We start from the raw sequence: 20,448 nt of genomic DNA, 5'->3' as shown, positions 1-20,448 counted from the left end.
GTTCTTTGATTTCATGAGTTTTGTAGTATTCCTCATATAGATCTTGTACATATTTTATTAGATCTATTCCTGAGTAATTCATTATTTGGGATGTTCATGTAAATGGTATTGTTTTTCAGATTTCAAATTCCACTTGTTCATTATTGATATATAGGAAAACAAATTAACTTTTCTATATTAATCTTGTATCCTACAACCTTGCTATTGGATGATCATGTCATCTGAACAAAGATAGTTTTATGTTTTCCTTTCTAATCTGTATACTTTTTATTTCTTTTCTTACTGCATTGGCTGAGACTTCCAGTATAATGTTGAAAACCAGTGGTAAAGGGACACCCTTGCCTTGTTCCTGGTCTTATGGGAACTTTTCAGAGTTTCTCATCACTAAATATGTTAGCAATAGGTTTTTTTTTTTAATAGATAGTCTGTTATGAACAGGTGTTGGATTTTGTCAAATGCTTTTTCTTCTCTTATTGATAGGGTCATGTGAATTTTCTTTTTTTAGCTGGATGATATGATGGATTACATTGATTTATTTTCAAATGTTGAACCAGTCTTGCATGCCTGGGGTAGATCCCACTTGGTTGTGGTGTATGCTTTTTTTCTTTTAAATACATTGTTGAGTTCAGTTTATTAGTATTTTGTTGAGAATTTTTGCATCTATGTTGATGAGAGATACTGGTCTGCGATTTTCTTATCTTGTAATGTCTTTGTTTTGGTGTTAGGGTAATGCTGGCCTTGTGGAGCGATTTGCTTCTGTCCTCCAAAAAGATTGTTCCTAAGTGGTATAATTTTCTCCTTCAAATTTTGGTAGAATTCACCAGTGAACCCATGTGAGGCTGGTGCTTTCTGTTTTAGAAGGTTCTTAATCAGTGATCTAATTTCTTTAATAGATACATACCCACTTGGATTCTCCTTTTCGTTTGGTGTAAGTTTTGGCAGTTATTGTTTTGGTCCATTTCATCTAGGCTGTTAGAATTGTTCCTAGTGTTGTGGGCATAGAATTGTTCCTGCTGCTGCTGCTGCTAAGTCGCTTCAGTCGTGTCTGACTCTGTGCGACCCCATAGATGGCAGCCCACCAGGCTCCCCCGTCCCTGGGATTCTCCAGGCAAGAACACTGGAGTGGGTTGCCATTTCCTTCTCCAATGCATGAAAGTGAAAAGTAAAAGTGAAATCTCTCAGTTGTGCCCGACTCTTAGCGACCCCATGGACTGCAGTCCACCAGGCTCCTCCGTCCATGGGATTTTCCAGGCAAGAGTACTGGAGTAAGGTGCCATTGCCTTCTCCGAGAATTGTTCCTGGTGTTCCTTTATTATTCCTTTAATGTCCATGTGAACAGAGATAGTTTTATGTGTTTCATTGCAGTCTGTTTACTTCTTCTCATTGCATTGACTGGGACTTCCTGTATGATGTTGAAAAACAGTGGTAAGGGAACATCCTTGCCTTGTTCCTGATCTTAATGGGAATGTTAATGGGAATAGGGATGCCCCTTCTTTCATTTTCGATGCTAGTTGCTTTCACTCAGCAAAATGCTTTTGTGATTCATCCACATTATTGTGTGATTCATCAGTCTGTTCCTTTTAAAAAATACTGAGTAGTATTGCATTGTATGGTATGCATACATACTGTTTGTTTATCCATTCATTGAAAGTTGGATTTGGATTGTTTCATACTTTTGAGAATTATAAATAGAGCTGCTATAAACATTTATGTATCAATTTTTGTTTGAATATTAGTTTTTAGTTCTCATGGATAGATGGCTAGGAGTGGGATTGCTAGATCATATGATAACTGGATGTTTTACTTAGTTGAAAACTGCCATAGTTTTTCAGAGTTCGAGTACATATTACATTCCTGTCAGTAGTATGTCAGAGTTGTGGTGGTTGTGTGTCCTTTTCAGCAGTTAGAATTTTTTAACGTTAATCATTCTAATAGGTATGTTGTGGTGTCTCAGTGTAATTTAATTTGTATTTCCTTAATGGTTAGACTGTTAAACATCTTTTCTTGTTCTTATTTTCCATTCTTATATCCTTTTTGGGCTTCCTTGGTGGCTCAGCTGGTAAAGAATCTGCCTGCAATGCAGGGGACCTGGGTTCGATCACTGGGTTGGGAAGATTCCCATGGAGAAGGGAACAGCTACCCACTCCAGTGTTCTGGCCCGGAGAACTCCATGGACAGAGTAACTTGGCAGGCTGCAGTCCATGGAGTTGCAGGGTTGGAGATGACTGAGCAAGTCACATATCCTTTTCGGTGACATCCTTGTTCAAGGTTCATATATGTAAAAAAATGTTTGTTTTCCTGCTGTTGAATTTAGAGTTTTCTTTATGTAGTAGTCTTGATACAATTCCTTGTTGGGTATGTGATTTGCAAACATTTTCTTTCAGTTGGATAAATTGTCTTTTCCTTCTCTTGACAATGTGTACTGCAGATCAGATTTTACTTTTGATAGTCATTTTATCAGTTTTTGATTCTGTGGGTTTTGTTTTTTCGTGTCATGTCTAAAAATTCTTTGCTTAATTCTAAGCTCAGAAAGATCTTGTTCTAAAAGCTTTTAGGTCTCTTAGTAATGCTTAGATATAAGATCTATTTTTATTTACTTTTTATGCAAGATTTTAAGTCTTGGTTGGGGTTTGTTTGCATATAGATGTTGAGTTGTTACAACACCATCTGTTGAAAGGAGTATGAAAGACTGTCATTTCCCTATAGTATTGCTTTTGCACCGGTGTGGAAAATCAAATAGTGACTTCTGTGATTCTGTTTCTGAACTCAGTTTTCTAGTCCATAGATCTATATGTATGTCCATTTGGTACTACATTGTTTTGATTACTGTAGCTTTATCATCAGTGTTAAAGTTGGATTCCTTCACCTTTATTCTTTTTTTATCCAGAATTGTTTTATCCAGTCTAGTTTCTGTGCTTTCCCATATAGAGTTTCGTCTGTGTTTATTAAAAATCTTTCTAGGATTTTGATTGCAATTGTACAATCAAAATCCCAGAAAGATTTTTATATGTTGATCTTTTATCTTGTGTTTTTGCTAGCTCACTAGTTGTAGGAGTTTTTTGGTAGATCCCTTTGGGCTTCCCTGGTGGCTCAGGTGGTTAAGAATGTGCCTGCAATGTGGGAGACTTGGGTTCCGTACCTGGGTTGGGAAGATCCCCTGGAGAAGGGAATGGCTACCCACTGCAGTATCCCTGCCTGGAAAATTCCATGGACAGCTACCCACTGCAGTATCCCTGCCTGGAAAATTCCATGGACAGAGGAACCTGGTGGGCTACAGTCCATGGGGTTGCAGTGAGTTGGACACAACTGAGTGACTAATGCTTTCACTTTTTTTGATATTTTGTGAAGATGATTAAGCTGTCTGACACTAACAGTTCTATTTCTTCTTTTATGATGTGTATGCCTCATTTTTTTTTCTTTCCTTATTACACTAGGTGGGAACGCTCCAGTATGTTTTGCTATAAGAGTGTTGATAGTACATATTTTCCAATCTAGTGGAAAGCAGTCAGTCAGTATTAAGTTTGATGTTATTTGTTGATTTTTGTAGATTCCCTTTATCAGGTTGGGGAAGATCTTGTCTACTTCTGGTTTTCTAACAATTTTTTTTCATCAGTACTTTTTCTGAATCAATTGACATGACTCTCTGTATTTTTCTCTTTTGATTATAGTATGATATTTTGCATTGAGTGGCTGATTTAAAAATATTTGACCAGTCCTTCATTTTGGGTATAAGCCTTGCTTGATTGTGGTGTATCATTCTTCGTTGTTCAGTCACTAAGTCATGTCCAACTCTTTGTGACTCCATGAACTTCATTCAGCATGGCAGGCTTCCCTGTCCTTCACTATTTCTTGGAGTCTGCTGAAATTCACTTCTGTTGAGTCAGTGATGCTATCTAACCATCTCATCCTCTGCTGTCCCCTTCTTCTCTTACCCTCAATCTTTCCCAGCTTCAGGGTCTTTTCCAGTGAGTCAGTTCTTCGCATCAGATGGCCAAAGTATTGGGGCTTTGGCATCAGTCCTTCCAATGAATATTCATGGTTGATTTACTTTAGGGTTGACTGGTTTGATCTCCTTGTTGTCCCAGTGACTCTGAAGAGTCTTCTTCAGCACCACAGTTTGAAAGCATCAGTTCTTCGGTGCTCAGCCCTCTTTATGTTCCAACTCTCACACCCGTACATGACTTTTGGAAAAACCATAGCTTGACTATAGGGACCTTTATTGGCAAAGTGATGTCTTTGCTTTTTAATACACTCTCTAGGTTTGTCATAGCTTTTCTTCAAAGGAGTAAGCGTCTTTTAATTTCGTGGCTGCATGATGTACTCTGCATAGAAGTTGAATAAGTAGGGTGACAATATACAGGCTTGACTTACTCCTTTCCTAGTTTTGAACCATCTGTTGTTTCATGTAAGGTTCTAACTGTTGCTTCTTGACCCACATGCAGGTTTCCCAGGAGGCAGGGAAGGTGGTCTGGTATTCTGGTCTCTTTTTAGAATTTTCCACAGTTTGTTGTGATCCACACAATCAAAGGCTTTAACATAGTCAATCATGCAGAAGTAGATGTATTTCTGGAATTCCCTTGCTTTCTCTATGATCCAGCAGATGCTGGCAATTTGATCTCTGGTTCCTCTGCCTTTTCTAAACCCAGCTTATATATCTGAAAGTTCTTGTTTCACATACTGCTTAGCAGCTCCCTTTTCTGCTTCTGGAGTCAGAAATACAGGGCTTCTGTCTCTGTCAGCACCCCAGTGCCCAGAGGAAAGTGCTGGTCTCATCGCTGGTTCATGGTCATTTGAACTCTGTTCTCCCTCCATCTGCCTGTTGCTGTGTTCTTTTCAGAGTTTACAAGTAGTTGGTTAATGTATTCTGTTCAGATTTCATAGCTGCATTCAGTGGGACAAACAGAATGGAATATGCTTACTCCATTTTACCTGCAATTGGAATGACCAGTGGTGTTAGTTAAAAGTTATTTAAAAATGAGTGTGGGAAGGATTTTGATATACCTTAATTTGTTTTTGCATCCTATATGTTATGCTGTATATCCTACATTATGGGAAAAATTTGGTTAGGTGACGTCAGAGGACGAGAAAGGTCTCTACCTAAGTAGAAAGGTCTCTACTTATTAAGCTTCATGTGAGAGACTTGGAGGAGAAAGGAGAACATTTGCAGCTAATTGCTTGGAATGGCCCAACTGCAGCCACATATAGTAAGCTGCTGTTCATAATGGAGTGTCGCATTCCTCATATGAACGGTTATCTTCTTTCCATGGAAGATAAATGTTGAGAACCACTGACTTCCCGGTTAAAGCCCAAACTCGACTCTGGCATTCAAGATTCCTTGCAAGCTGGTTTTCCTTGTAGTCGATCTTTCTCTTCTACCATCCTCCTAGTGACTCCTACTCACCTTGTTTTCAAGCCATTTCACAGATTTCTAAATATGCTGGGGCCTTTCACATTCCATGATTTTGAGCCTGCCCTTTCTCTGTTGATAGTTCCCTTCTCACTTTTTCCTTTTGATCAGTTATCCAGTTTAATAGTTCTGTAACTGATTTGTCATGAAACCATTTTTTGCATTAGCTCTTTATACATGCTTTTATTTATTTTAATTGCAGTTGGTTTGGAAGTCTGTCTTTGCACTGGACTGAATTCCTAGAAGGCAGGAGACTGATTTATCAAATCTCTTTTTATCCTTCTGTGGTAGAGCACCTGTGATCAATGTTGGACAGAGTCAGGGAAGTGTTCAGGGTTTACTCAGTGGTAAAAGGGATATGGTGGCTGGAACATGTGCTCTGTTGTGCCCAACTCTTCACCATCCTTTGGACGTAGCCCACCAGGCTCCTTTGTGCTTGGGATTTCCCAGGCAAAAATACTGGAATGGGTTGCATTTCCTTCTCCAGGGGATCTTCCTGATCCAGGGATCAAACCTGTGTTTCCTGCATTGGCAGATGGATTCTTTACCACTGAGCCACCTGGGACGCCTCCTGGGTGGAACATGGAATAGCTGAATTAGAAAAGAGAGTGGAGACAGGGACCAGTATTGTATAAATGGAATTAGGAGCTAACATTGGGAGGGAAATGTTTTCTTCTTTTGAGTTTTGGATATAATACTCAGATACTCAATTTTCCTGGTCTTTTAATTATATATAGTTTTTCTTTTTGGTAGGACAGCTTTTCCTATAGTCCTTCTGTCCAGAGAACGAGCTGCCACATGGTTTTGCTACCTTCTGTTGTCCAGATGTCCCTTTCAATTTGGATATATGTATTTACTCTTTCATACAAAAGAGGCGTGCCGACCGCTGCGCCAAGTGTTCTGTCCTAAGCAAACCAGGCATTTGCATTTAGAGAAAAGTTAGATTTTGAAGTAAAAGCCAAGTAGCTTGCAGACTTACACAGTCATATATATATATATATATATATTTTTTTTTTTTTTTTTTTTTTCCCCTTGCCCATTGCTGCTGCCAGATTGGGTACCTTTTTACCTCGTCTTTATAGCATCCTCTCACAAATTCTTTCCAAAAGTAAAGACCTAATTCACTGTGAAATCTCTGTGAGATGAAATGAGCTTTTGTACAGGCTCGAGTCTGTACCTGAGTACTTCCGTGCAGCTGGTAAGTTCACTGAAGTTACATGCTCGGGATGTAGAGCGTGCCAGGCTCCTTGGAAGGGGTGGAACTCCGGAGATGAGTCATGCTTCAACTTAGCAGGCGACTTCATCTCTCCTGACATGTATCTACTTTCCCTATATTTTGAGTCTTCTTACCCTTCACCTTAGATTAGGTGTGTCAGTTCCAAGGAAGGTAGAAGATGGGTGACTCATCTTTGCTTCATTCCTGACACCCTTGCTCTGTTTAGCTGAGTTTCTCTGAGTCTCTAGACTAAGTCCCCAGAGAAGCACGTCTCTGCTTTCATTCATTTCCTGGTTGCCAGGCCCAGTCACTGAGTGATAGGAGAATTCACTGAGTGGCAAACTCACTTTGGATCGGTAACTGTCAAGGTGAATTGTTAGGCTTGGAATAGGAATTCAGAATAGTTTTTGGAGCTCCTTCAAAGTACTCGTCCTGTCCTCTGGTGAAGAAGAGTTTTTTTTTTTGGGGGGTGGGAGTGTGTTTTGATGAGAAGGAAGGATATTTTTAGAAAATGAAATGTTTCCCAGATTTTTGGGGTGGCTTCCTGTATCTTGTCCCTGTTATCGAGAATGACTATGCTCGTGAAAACCCTGAGCTCCCTGATGGCTTTTGATGCTCGCTGCTTCATGTAAGGGAGCTAACTATAGAGTACCACGAATTTTCAGGGGAGAAGAGCATTGGGAAGGTTATTTTTGATACTCATCTGAAGCTCTTTGGAGAGAAACGAACCAATCATATGCTGTAAATCAAGGTTTTCATGCCCGTTGTGAACCCAACCGCAATGCTGGACAGTTTGGGAAGTGGAATCTGAGGTTAGAAAGCCAGCTTTGGGAGCTCCTAGAAATGAGCAGACACCAGGTAGAATGGATGCTATGAAAAAGATACTCACCATTCAGATGCACGAAGAGAGGAATGGTAGCTGTGTTGTCTGCAGCCAGGTTGCATTTGTAGTAATTGAGGAGCTGGATCAGCATTTTCAGATTTTTATTACAAATTAGATTCTGTGTAAGAAACTGTTGATATTTTTCATGACAGTCTTAAAAATAAGTTCTAACTATTAGAAAGCGATATTGGTCACAATTTTTGATTTTTAAATTAAAATATACTATATTTTCTATGGTAAAAAAAAAATACAAAATTTTAAAGGTCCTGACTTCTAATTGAGGCTGGTGGAGTGAGTCAGACTTCTATCTTCCCATTCCAAATTCCCAAGGAAGAGAAACAGTTAAAAAGACAAATTCAAAAGAAAAAAAAATAACAAACCAGAATTTTGTTGTAAAACAGAGTGGCGAGTATGGTCCTGGAAATGATGAGGAATTTCTGAAAGACAGAGAGCAGATGGAACTGTTCAGTAGAAAACCGCTGTCTACAACACAGACAGGAGAGGATGGCTGTAAAAGATGGGAGCCTTTCCAGAAGAGAGAGATCCAGAGCAGGACAAGACCTGGGCAGTGGACAGCGTGTCTGCTGAGGAAACATCATGATGGTCCTCCAGATGGTGATTCCTCATGCTTCGGGTCCACCTGCAGGGAGATGGCTGGCAGACTGGAGGGCCATGTCTCAGAATTCTCTAGCAGTTAAAAAATAATAAGATAGATCTCTATGTATTGATATAACATCTCTGAGACATTTTAAAGACTGAAAAAGAACATATAGAATGACATGTGATATGAAAATACCATCAGTGTGGGACTTCCCTGGCGGTCCAGTGGTTAAAACTCCACACTCCCAATGCAGGGTGCAATCCCTGATTAGGGAACTGAGATCCTGCATGCCACATGGCCTGACCAAAAAAAAATCAACCCTATTAATGTTTAACCCCCACCCTCCCCACACACACTCTGAAAAATAATATATACATCATGTAAAAGCACAGCCCAGGGGTTCTCAGCAGTGGCACCATTGGCATTTTGGGTTAAGTGAGTCTTCTTTCTGGGCGGCCGTCGTGCTCATGGTCTGATAGAATGCTTCGAAGTGTCCTTGTCCTCTGCCCACTGGACAGCAGTAGCACCCTCCCGTCCCACCGTCGTGACCAGCAGAACTGTCTGCAGCCGCTGCCAGCTGTGTCCTGCAGAACAGAGTTGCTCCCAGTTGAGGTCCCTGGCATAGACAAAGGTCTAAGCTTGCATCTTCACCTGAGAAGTGGTAACTGGAGAGAAAAAATGCGATGGGGTTGCAGCTGTGGTTGAAACAGTTGTTAGCTTAGCTTTGAACAAGAACAATGGTTTGGTGTTACATGTCGTTTTAAAAAAAACCCAAAACCCAAAGATGCCTTTGTTTCTTTGTAAGATCTCTCTTAAATTAAAAAATGATCAGTGATCAAAAGAAGAAATGCAGATAGCTCACAAACCTGAAAATATGCCCAAAGGCACTCATAATTAGAGAAATGCAAATTAAAAACCAGTCAGGAGTCATTTTTATTCATTAGATTAAGAAAATTAGATCAGCAAACAGTAAAAATGTTCAGTGGTGGTGTGGTGTGGAGAAGTTCATCTCTGCTCAGAGCGTTAATAGACATAGGCTTTTAAGCATGTGGTTTATAGCCTTTACACTTTCAAGTACTTTTCTCATAGAAATATGCATAGAGAAATATGCATACATTTTTAGAGAATCCTTTTGCAGCTTGTAATATCTGCAGATGAGCCATAATATCCATTACTGGAGAAAAGGTTAAGTTATGGTTTACCCAGTCACTAGGAATGTTATATAGCAGTTAAACAAGTTGCAAGAAATCATATACATCATACATAGTGTGATGCAATTTATGGGAAGAAAATCTTAAGCTCAGTATAAAACCATACACTTTTATGTCTGCTGTGCGTATGAAAATAGCCAAGCCTGAAAGGACGCATCCACAACCGTCGACAGTTTGTTTCAGTAGGAAGTGGGACTGAGAGGCCTGAATGGGGATGAGAAGTTATGGTTATCTGTGTTGCTTAAACTTGTAAATTTTCTGTCAAGCTATTCTTACGTTACTTGGGATTAAAAAACTTGAGCACACCTGGATGACTCACTTGGATGTGTAGTCTTATCAATCAGCGGCACCTCAGAAGCAGTGGTGATGCTGGCCAGGTTCTAGGAGTTTTCGAGAGCTCCTGGCATTGGTGACTATTTGTATTTAAATTATTAGAACTGACATTTAACTGTTCGTATGGTTTGGGAATGCTTTAAGAAAAATATACTGCTTACAATGGAGGGTATTTCTTAATTCTATTCCTAGACTCTCACTGTATGATTGTTCCAGAAATCTGTACTCAGAATTACATATGTATATTCAAGCATTCATGACTAGAGTCTTAAATGAATGTGTGGTAGCTTTTCTTTAGTAAATGGAAAATGATTACAAGCTAGAATTATGCCCACATTCTCTTTATTGATGTTTTCTTTTTTGTGTTGTTTGTGTTTTTCCTCCCATGTTGAATTTTTTCTTCTTGTCGTTTAGTCGCTAAGTTGTGTCCAACTGTTTGCGACCTGTGAAGTGCAGCATGTGTGTGCACACACGTGCACGTGTGTGTGTGTGTAGCAGACTATATAAGTTCTGAAACTACATTTTTTTCACAATTGCTTGTCAGTGATAGCCTGTAAGTTGTGATGAATCTACATAGTTTTTAAAAGACTGTAAAATTACATAACGTTTATCACTGTATTTTTAATTGTACAGCTCAGTGGCATTGTGTGTTTACACTGCTACAACCATCACCACCTTCTATTTCCCGAACTTTTCCCATTGAATCTCTATAAATTTTGTAGAGTCTCTTTCCAGGTTGTCTTTTGTCTTCACAGCCGTGTGTTTGGCTGCTGATCTTAGGGCCTTCTAGTCAGGTTTGTGAGCCTGGGCACACACACTCACATCTGTTAGGTATTTCTGTGAGGACATCTCCCTGAAAAGCTCTATCAAGCTGCAGTGAAGAAGTTTTATTGAATACCTTGTGTGTGTACTGCATCTTACCAACAGTTACAGAGAGAAGAAGGTAAGATCCTCTTGCATCCCCAACATTCCCTGGCATTACGGGTAAGCCACATACATGAGGCAATGGCACCCCACTCCAGTACTCATGCCTGGAAAATCCCATGGACAGAGAGGCCTGGTGGGCTGCAGTCCATGGGGTCACTGGGAGTCGGACACGACTGAAGCAACTTAGCAGCAGCAGCAACACATACACGAAAGACTAGTCATCTTCGGCTTGCCTTTCTTTTCTTGCCTCCCATTTGCTCTTCAACTGAGGGACGCCTGGCTTCTGTTTCTGTTGTTTGAGTAAGTCCCCAAAGTTGCCAGAGATCTGGTTCATTGGATCCAGTAGCTATTCTGAGTCCCTACCTTCTCTGGCCTGTCTGGAGCACACAGCACTGGTCCCTTCTGCTTTGATGCTTATTACTTCCGTACCATTTTCATTCCCTCTCAGGCCTCCATGCATCTGGTACAGTGTTTGTACTCCTGGAATGCCCTTCTCAGTTGGCTTCTATCTCAGGAATCTTCTTTGTCAGGTGAATCTTAACTTTCTCTTTATTGGTTAGTCATTAATCAAAAATTAATAGCATATAGCACTGTGCTGTGTACCAGGAGTATCTCATTAGACCTCACAGCACAGTGGATTTAAAATATTTTTATATGAAATTTCCTGATTTTATTTAACAATTTTATTGAATCATGGTGTACTTTTTAGACTTGTGCAACTCGCACCACTGTCCAGTTTTAGAAGGTAGCCATCACCCGGAAAGACCTCTTTGTGTCCATCTGCAGTCACTCTTGTTGCCACCTTCACCTCGGTAGCCACTGATACGCTTTGTCTGTAGTGTTGCATTTTCTAAAAATTTTCAGATACATCGAATTATTTAATAGTGGGCCTTTTGTGTCTGGCTTTTTCAGGTAGAATAATGTTTTTGTGGTTGTTCAGCCGCTAAGTCACGTCTGACTCTTTGCGACCCTGTGGACTGCAGTGCACCAGGCTTCCCTGTCCTTCACTGTCTCCCAGAGTGTGTTCAAACCCATGTCCATTGAGTCCGTGATGCCATCCAACCATCTCATCCTCTGTCGCCCCCTTCTTTCTCCTGCCCTCAATCTTTCCCAGCATCAGGGTTTCCTCCAATGAGTTGGCTCTTTGCATCACGTGGCCAAAGTAGTGGAACTTCAGCTTCAGCATCAGTATTTCCAGTGAATATTCAGGGTTAATTTCCTTTAGGATGGACTGGTTTAATCTTCTTGTTGTCTCAGGAACTCTCAAGAGTCTTCTCCAGCACTGCAATTGAAAGGCATCACTTCTTTGGCGCTCAACCTTTTTTATGGTCCAACTGTCACATCCGCAGATGACTGAAAAACCATAGCTTTGACTATACAGACCTGTGTCAACAAAGTGATGTCTCTGCTTTTTAATATGCTGTTGAGGTTTGTCATAGCTTTTTGTCCACGGAGCGAGTGTCTTTTAATTTCATGGCTCCATTCACCATCTGCAGTGATTTTTTTGAGCCCAAGAAAATAAAATCTGCCACTGTTTCCAGCTTTTTCACATCTATTTGCCATAAAGTGATGGGACCAGATGCCATGATATTAGTTTTTTGAATGTTCAGTTTTAAGCCAGCTTTTCCACTCTCCTCTTTCACCTTCATCAAGAGCTTCTTTAGTTCCTCTTCACTTTCTGACATTAGAGTGGTATCATCTGCATATCCAAGGTTGTTATTTCTCCCAGCAGTCTTGATTCCAGCTTGTGGTTTATCCAGCCAGCAGTTTGCATGATGTACTCTGCATATAAGTTAAATAAGCCAGGTGACAATATACAGCCTTGATGTACTCCTATCCCAATTTTGGATTTTTTGAGATTTATGTTACTACATTTATCAGTTTGTGGCCCTTTTTTTGGCCGAGTAATACTCTACTATATGAATCGAATACATTTTGCTTTGTCTATTTACCATCTGCTGGCCATTTGGGTGGCTTCCAGTTTTTGATACTATGAATAAGCATGTTATGAACAATTGTGTACATGTGTTTGGGCATATATTATCATTTCTCTTGGGTGTGTATGCTTAGGAGTGGAATTGCTGGGTCATTTGATAACTATACTTTTTAGGTACTAACAGACTGTTTTTCAAAGCAGCTGTACCATTTTACATTCCCACTAGTGGAGTATGTGGGTTCAAGTTTCTCCTCATTCTCACCAATGTTTGTCATTATCTTTTTGATTATAGATATCCTGTTGGGTGGGAAGTGGAATCACATTGTTATTAATAGTGTCTTTGAAGAACAAAAGTTTTAAATTTTGATTAATTTTATCAGACTTTTTCCTTATGGATCAGTCTTCAGGAGACTGACATCTGTGGAGTGTATCTCTTTTTTTTTATTTCAATTTTTAAAAATTTTAATTTATTTATTTTGGTTGGAGGCTAATTACTTTACAATATTGTAGTGGTTTTTGCCATGCACTGATATGAATCAGCCATGGGTGTACATGTGTTCCCCATTCTGAACCCCCCTCCCACTTCCCTCCCTATCCCATCCCTCAGGGTCATCCCAGTGCACCAGCCCTGAGCACCTGTCTCATGCGTCGAACCTGGCGATCTGTTCCACATATGATAATATACATGTTTCAATGCTATTTTCTCAGATCATCCCACCCTTGCCTTCTCCCACAGAGTCCAAAAGACTGTTCTATACATCTGTGTCTCTTTGTCTGTCTCGCATATAGGGTTATTGTTACGATCTTTCTAAATTCCATATATATGCGTTAGTATACTGTATTGGTGTTTTTCTTTCTGGCTTACTTCACTCTGTATAATAGGCTCCAGTATCATCCACCTCATCAGAACTGATTCAAATGTATTCTTTTTAACGGCTGAGTAATATTCCATGTGTATATGTACCACAGCTTTCTTATCCATTCATCTGCTGATGGACATCTAGGTTGCTTCCACATCCTGGCTATCATAAACAGTGCTGCGATGAACACTGGGGTACACGTGTCTCTTCAGTTCTGGTTGCCTTGGTGTGTATGCCCAGCAGTGGGATGGAGTGTATCTCCTGAGCTTCCTTGACCTCTGCCTTGGGTTGGGTGTTTGAAGACAAGAGCAGGTCAGGCTGCCTCTCCCAGCCCCACTTCCCTACCTTGCTGCCTTTCTCACCGTGGCCACATTCTTCTAGTTTAGCGTGGGGCCCCCGCGCTCACCAGCTCTCTGTGCCATCCGCTCTCTGAGCCCCTGCAGGCTGTGAAGGCCGTGGCCTGCCACTGCTGTCAGTCCCTGGAGACCTCGTCAGCCCCCGTTGGCTGTGCGCCGGGCTGAGCTTCCTGCGTCGCACAGTGGCTTCCCCCGGCTCTGGTTTCCCCGTGGTGATGTGCTTATCTGATCCACGCCGCTCTCTCCGTTCGTCTCGCCCTGTCCTTGCCCCACTGTCTCCAAGTCTGTCCTCTATGTCTGTGGGGAAGAAACATCTTTAGCACTGCTTGTCTTCCTTAGCTTTCTCATTCTCTACTAGTTTGGTTTAATATTTCAAAGCTTTCTTTCCCTAGATAGAGCTGATCTAGTCTATTTTTTTTAGTCTCCTTTTCACCTTAGGTGCAATTTATTTGATAAGATTAGGGCCCAAGCTGAGTTATCTTTTCATCATGTCTCAGGCATCTAATGGACTAATATGAAAATTTCCATTAACTCAAAGTCTTAAAATTCAGACATAATTTTTAACCTATCTATGGCCAAGCATTTAATTATTTAAACAAAAAGTCAATAAGGAAGATGATTTTTTCAGTCCCATAAATTTAAAAACACATCCTTCTTCTGCTAGATTGTTATTTGGCCTAAAATAAAAGGCTGATACAAGTAATTTCCCCCTATTTAAAGAATCAAAAAATTTCCAAGTGTTAGTCGTCAAATTGTGTCTTGACTCTTTGCGACCCCATGGACTGTAGCCCATCAGACTGCTCTGAATGGAATTCTCCAGGCAAGAATACTGGAGTGGGTGGACATTCCCTTTTCTAGGGCATCTTCCCAACTCAGGGATCAAACCCGGATCTCCTGTCTTGCAGGCAGATTCTTTACCTATATAAAAACTAATGCTTGAGGAGGAAACTAATAATCTTTAAAATAAATAAAACCCCATTTGGAAACTTTTCTATTGGAAAAGTTTGTGAAGACTAACTCCTTGACTTAGTACTTAAAATCTGATTTTCTATTTGAAACTTGCTGTCAGCAATATCCTGGTTAATTCACTAGTTCAGTTTCAGTTTTCCATTATTGTTATATTTTCATTTTACTATTGAAATATAAAAATGAAATTTATATTTTTTCAGGGTATTGACATTTTTAAGACATAAATACATCTAGTCAGTGTGGGTGATGCTGCTAAGTCATTCTTGAGAGGAGAGTCTGCACTGCTTGAATGCAGTTTGTTTTGTATTAATATCATGGGCTTCCCTAGTAGCTCAGCTGGTGAAGAATCCACCTGCAACGCGGAAGACCTTGGTTCGATTCCTGGGTTGGGAAGATCTGCTGGAGAAGGGATAGGCTACCCACTCTGATATTCTTGGGCTTCCCTTGTGGCTCAGCTGGTAAAGAAAATGCCTGCAATTTGGGAGACCTGGGTTCAATCTCTGGGTTGGGAAGATATGCTGGAGAAGGGAACAGCTACCCACTCCAGTATCCTGGCCTGGAGAGTTCCACAGACAGTGTAGTCCATGGGGTCGTAAAGAGTCAGACACGACTGAGTGACTTTCACTTTGTATTAATATTATTAAGCCAAAGAAATCACTTTAGTCATTTAGAACAGTAGCAACCAAATTGAAATTGGGTTTTGAAAGTGTTTTAAACTGTTCTTTCCTGGTTGGCTCATAAATATCTCCTTGGGCACTAAGGCAGCAGAATGTTCCTAGTGTTTTTTCCTCTCTCAAATGGTTTCACCACGTAGTTTTGCTAGTACTGAGCCTGTGCCAGACTGTGGACTTGAGATGCTAGTATATGCTTCTACCTTAAAGCAAGACTTGTTTCTGAGAAATAGAAGAAACCGACCAACCCCTTAGAAACAGCATGTTTTGCTTTTCTTTGTAAAGTCCATAGGCAGTTTTGACCTGCTTTTGATGTATTTATTTGAATGTTTATTCAAACAATATTAATGATCTGCTAAAACATGTTAGGCTTTGAGCTAGATTCTCAGTATGTTTACATGTAAGAGTTTGTGCTGATCTAGGAAGAGTGTCTATTTTGATGATAGTTGAAAAACAAGGGATGCAACATCATATATGCAGTTTGGTTACAGAAGTATATTTAGATAAAAGCCTGAAAGTAAACAAGTCAAAATGTTATTAGAGTTCCCCTCCTTTTTAATGCATATTTATTGTAGAAAATTTGGCCATACCAATACACATGGATGCGTGTGTATATGTTTCAATCCCATCCCCACCCCCCCACCCCCCACCATATAATCCTTAGTTGCCATATGGATTACTAAAATTGGAGAAGGTTTAATTTAGCATAGCCTTTTACCTCAAAGACAATGGCTTAACAGTGAAAGTTAAGTAGTCATTCAAGTGTATCTATAAATTTAAAAGCTTGTAGCAGTAAAACTGTGCTGGGAGAGATTTTTTTTTTTTTTTTCATTTCATACATGATATTTTACATGTTTCAATGCCACTCTCCCAAATCTTCCCACCCTCTCCCTCTCCCACAGAGTCCACAAGACTGTTTTATACATCAGTGTCTGTTACACAATAACCCTGTGTATGAGACAGCAAAACAGATTTTTTTTTTTTAAGGAATTTAAGACAACTTCTGCATTGCAGGACCTTATGATCTGGCAAAGGAGAGTGTATAAATTTTAACAGATGTAATCTGTAAAGCAGTCAAAATGACATTACTGGGCAGGAGGCGATGAAATGTTAAATTTTGTACCAGGTACTATCGAAGCTCAGATCATAGGAGATTCATCTGAAGACTCTGGTAGAAGTGAAACTTGAAACACCGAGTAGCACCTGGAGGGAGATAAAGGCACAGAATAAGTGTGGATTTAACTTTAAAAACTATCCCCACCTGATTTAGGCATTCTTTTTAAAGGAGTGTTCAGTATTCAATTTCTTTCTTATAGAGAAAACCCACAACCACAACTACAGCAGCTGAATTGCTATTAATAGGGACTGACCTGGGCAGAGGGCAGCAGAAGAGTGGGCATTCTGGTCTGAGGGGAGAAGAGCAAGTTGAAGTTGGCAGTAAGCAAGACATACAGGAGAGCCTTGCTTTGAGTTTGGGAATCTTTAGGATTCTTTTGTGAGCCCATCTGCCTTTCCTCGGATATTATTAGAGAAACTGAACTGTGTAGATTTGAGTATTTGATGTTAAGATACTGATCTATAAATCCCTTGAGTAGTAAGTATTTTTAACCTTTCAATACACCATACAGTTTTTTGCATAGTTTGAAAATATTTAATTGAATTGATAAAGATAACTCTGAACTTTCTTAAAGATGACTTGGGTGGGTTGTTTTTGGTGTTTTTTCTTTTTTTGATCTCATTTAAAACCAAGTGCTTCTTTAAAAACTACTTTACAGCTGGGGAATATAACTTAGCAATACCCAAATGTATTTTCCACCTTAGACTTTTTGGAAGAGGGTAATACATGCCCAGGTATATGGATGTATTCCAGTTTTTAATGACTGCCTTGTAAAATAAATTTAAACAGAGTTCCTTAACCTGGAAAACTGTTAGGAAAAGCCATTTCAAAAACATTATGAATCCCTTTCATCATTTTAAAAGAATGGATTGCTTTCAGAAGTAAGTAACTTACTCTACTCTATATTGAATGCCTTGCGTTTCTTAAGCAAAAATAGGTTTGAAACACTGTGGAGGGAATAGTCTTAAAAATGGAGCACATATTCTTAAATTTGGAGTTGATGTAGAACTTAATGCATGTATTGGTTCTTTTAGGAAGAAAGGTTAAAATGGATGAGGATCGCATGTAAGACTGTTTAAACGATTCTCAAGGTTTTCTGGCACGTGTGTGGTGGTATTGAACTCTTCAGTTCTGAGCTTCAGTTTGTGCCTGGTGCTGACCTGATGCTGAGCAGGAACACTCACCCCATCCCTTCACTCAGTTCCTCTAATCATCTCCACTTCCTGGGGAGCTTGCTTAGAACTGGGCAGGAGTGCTTGTTATTAGTATATTAGGCTACCCTGGCTACATGTAACAGGGTCGTTTTTGATACAAGATTTATGTGGAGATGAACTGAATATGAATAGGAGGCTAAAATTGTTTGCTGTGATTTTACCTAATCAAATTGGTGTGGAAATGATCGGGTTAGACAGTGAGTTGGGCTTGTAATAAATGAAATCATGCTTCATACAGCCCCTGAGCTTATTTGCCACACTGTAGCTTCCCAGTGCGTATTCAGAGAGAGCGGTGAGGACAGCGATGCCCTCGGGTTCGCCGTTCTGGGTATGCCTGCAGATGCAGGCGGTTCCTTTGCTGGGAGGCCCTGGTAACGCAGCGATTTCTCCCCAGGTTCACGTGAAGATGGCGGACGAGGCCGTCTGCGTCGGCCCAGCCCCCACCAGTAAGAGCTACCTCAACGTGGGCGCCATCGTGGGCGCCGCCAGGAGCACCGGGGCCCAGGCTGTGAGTCCGAATGAATCCATCTGCCGCAGCTGTTCCATATGTAGTGAGCGGAACGCTCGAGTTTGTATTTAAAAAAAAAAAGGAAAGAATGATTGAAAGTGCCGTTGCAGTTCATGTCACATGAGTGAAATGTGGCCGAATCCGCTACTGGGAGTCAGAGGCTTCGTGGCCTTGGGCAGGGTTAGTCTCTGATCTCGCAGGTGGCTGTTGGGTTCAGCTTTCACACCAGGGAGCAGTTTCAGTTCATTTCCAAATTTGCTAGGAGAAGGGAAAAAAAAAAAAAAAGAAATCCCAATTAGTTTTGAGTATTAACCCTTTCAGCGTGATAATAGTTTTAAAAAAGTGTTTTATAAATAGGATCCAAAAGACCCTGTCTTAAATTCTGTTTTAATCATTCATAAATTATCTGTGCCTCCTTATACTTCCAGAAATAAGATTGCAGTTGGTAATTATTTGGGTTTGGTGTCAATGGAATGTACATGATTTACATGGAGAAATTGGCAGTTCTCCCCATCCCCAATTCTGTGTGAATGGAGTGGAATCCAAGGGGAAAAAAAGTTTCTGATTGGCCATAGTGTTTTATTAATATTGTTGCTGTGTGTGTGTGTGTTTATCAGAGAACTAATTACATATAACGTTGAAAACCTCTGCAGAGTTATCTGAAATTGGATAGAAGCAGCCAATACCAGCAATTAGCCTGGAGTGCTCCAATTAGTGGGCACATTTCTTTTGGGGGGAAAAAAAAAACTTTTACTAAGATGCCTGTTTGAAGAAAAAACTGAATTCATGAGCCCTTATTATAGATGTTATAATTTATTAGCAGAGTTAGTGAAGGTAAAACTCTTGTTAACCTATAAAGATAAAACTGTGTTAACTCGTAGTAAAACTATAGATTGCCAGGATACAATCTTTAGTTAAATGTTTATATAAAATGAAATTGTTGGAGTGAAACTCCTCTCATATGATGTAGTAGTGTAAATTACTCTGTATCATGTTCATAAAGCTTAGTTTAACATTTAAAAAATCTCAGATGTGAATATACTTATGTGGCAGCCTGGATGGGAGGGGAGTTTGTGGGAGAGTGGATACATGTATATGTATGTCTGAATCTCTTTGCTATCCACCTGAAACTATCACAAAATTATTAATTGCCTATGGTCCAAAATAAAATAAAAAGTTGAAAAAATAGATTAAACTTTAAAATTGAGGGAAAAAAGATCCTATCCTTTTATACCAAGTTGATCATGTAATTGCAGAGAAAAAAATAAACATTCAGGTAAAAAAAGAAATCTCAAATGCATAGATACTTCTAGATTAGATTATGATATTGGCTCACTTAGAAATTTGACATGTAGCAGAATTATTTTCTTAGAAATATGTTTAATACTAATAATAGAGTGACTAAATTTATGTTTGGTCAAATTTACTTGATTAGAACAGGATGGTAGAATTTAAGTTGTTGCAGTGTGGCTTGTGAGAGAGGAGAGCATGGAGTGGTTGTCACTGGCTGAGTGGAATGAGGAGGGGAAGAGGGGCAAATATTAGAAGAAAAATCCAGAGTATGGTGAAAAAGTAAAGCCAAACGTTGATTTCAGTTAGGTTTGATGAAAACTGATCATTGGGTAGTGGCTGAGTATGTTCATAATATCAGGAATAAAATACAGTAGCCAGGGTGTTGGAAGGTAGCAGTTTTTCTGGTACTGTAAAGGAAGGGGAGTTCAGAGTTTCTCCATCTTGTGAAAGGTTTCCTTTAACATAGTTCTTTGACCCACCAAGCTTATGACCAAAGTTGGTCTCAGGAAAAGTGGGGGAGTTTGGGTGGGGTTGAGTAGCATAGCCAAGTGCAAGTTGGCAGGAAGGTGTGTATGTAGCCGGCCTTGGCTGTGGTTAGGTCAGAAGCAGCGTGCTGCCAGTGATTTCTTGGCATTTGGGTTTGAACTCGGAAACTAAGTTAGAGATATTCAGGATGTTAGAGAGGCCAGTAACCTTACTCGAGAGCCCTAAACAATAAATGCATTAACGTTCTCTTTGTTTTGCTTATTATAAAGGTTTTGCAAATCGGTAAAACTGAAAGTGCTTTTTGTTTTCATTTCTAAGGTACATCCAGGTTATGGATTTCTCTCAGAAAACAAAGAATTTGCCAAACGTTTGGTAAGTTTGTAATGAACGAGAAACTGTTAGCTTATAATTTAGAAAGCAGTGTGATTGTGTTGCTTTTGTAAATGTGAGTAGTGGTGAG

The 20,448-nt window shown here is 39.9% G+C and overlaps 1 protein-coding gene across 5 annotated transcripts in view; it reads left to right on the top strand.

Annotated features, from left to right (window-relative positions):
* PCCA (propionyl-CoA carboxylase subunit alpha) overlaps positions 1–20,448 on the top strand; it is a 363,650-nt gene that overhangs the window by 36,528 nt on the left and 306,674 nt on the right. For 3 of the 5 annotated variants that reach the window (XM_025262607.3, XM_025262609.3, XM_025262610.3), the window contains exons 5-6: positions 18,096–18,209; positions 20,307–20,360. The exons of 1 other annotated variant lie outside the window; for it this stretch is intronic. In XM_025262607.3, coding sequence (XP_025118392.3) covers positions 18,096–18,209; positions 20,307–20,360 — 168 coding nt within the window. The remainder of the gene's footprint in view (positions 1–18,095; positions 18,210–20,306; positions 20,361–20,448) is intronic. One more of the 5 variants, XM_025262608.3, reaches the window with a different exon arrangement.

Source organism: Bubalus bubalis, chromosome 13 (assembly GCF_019923935.1).
Source record: "Bubalus bubalis isolate 160015118507 breed Murrah chromosome 13, NDDB_SH_1, whole genome shotgun sequence".
Classification (NCBI taxonomy): Eukaryota; Metazoa; Chordata; class Mammalia; order Artiodactyla; family Bovidae; genus Bubalus; species Bubalus bubalis.
This window is presented reverse-complemented; position numbering and strand designations above follow the sequence as displayed.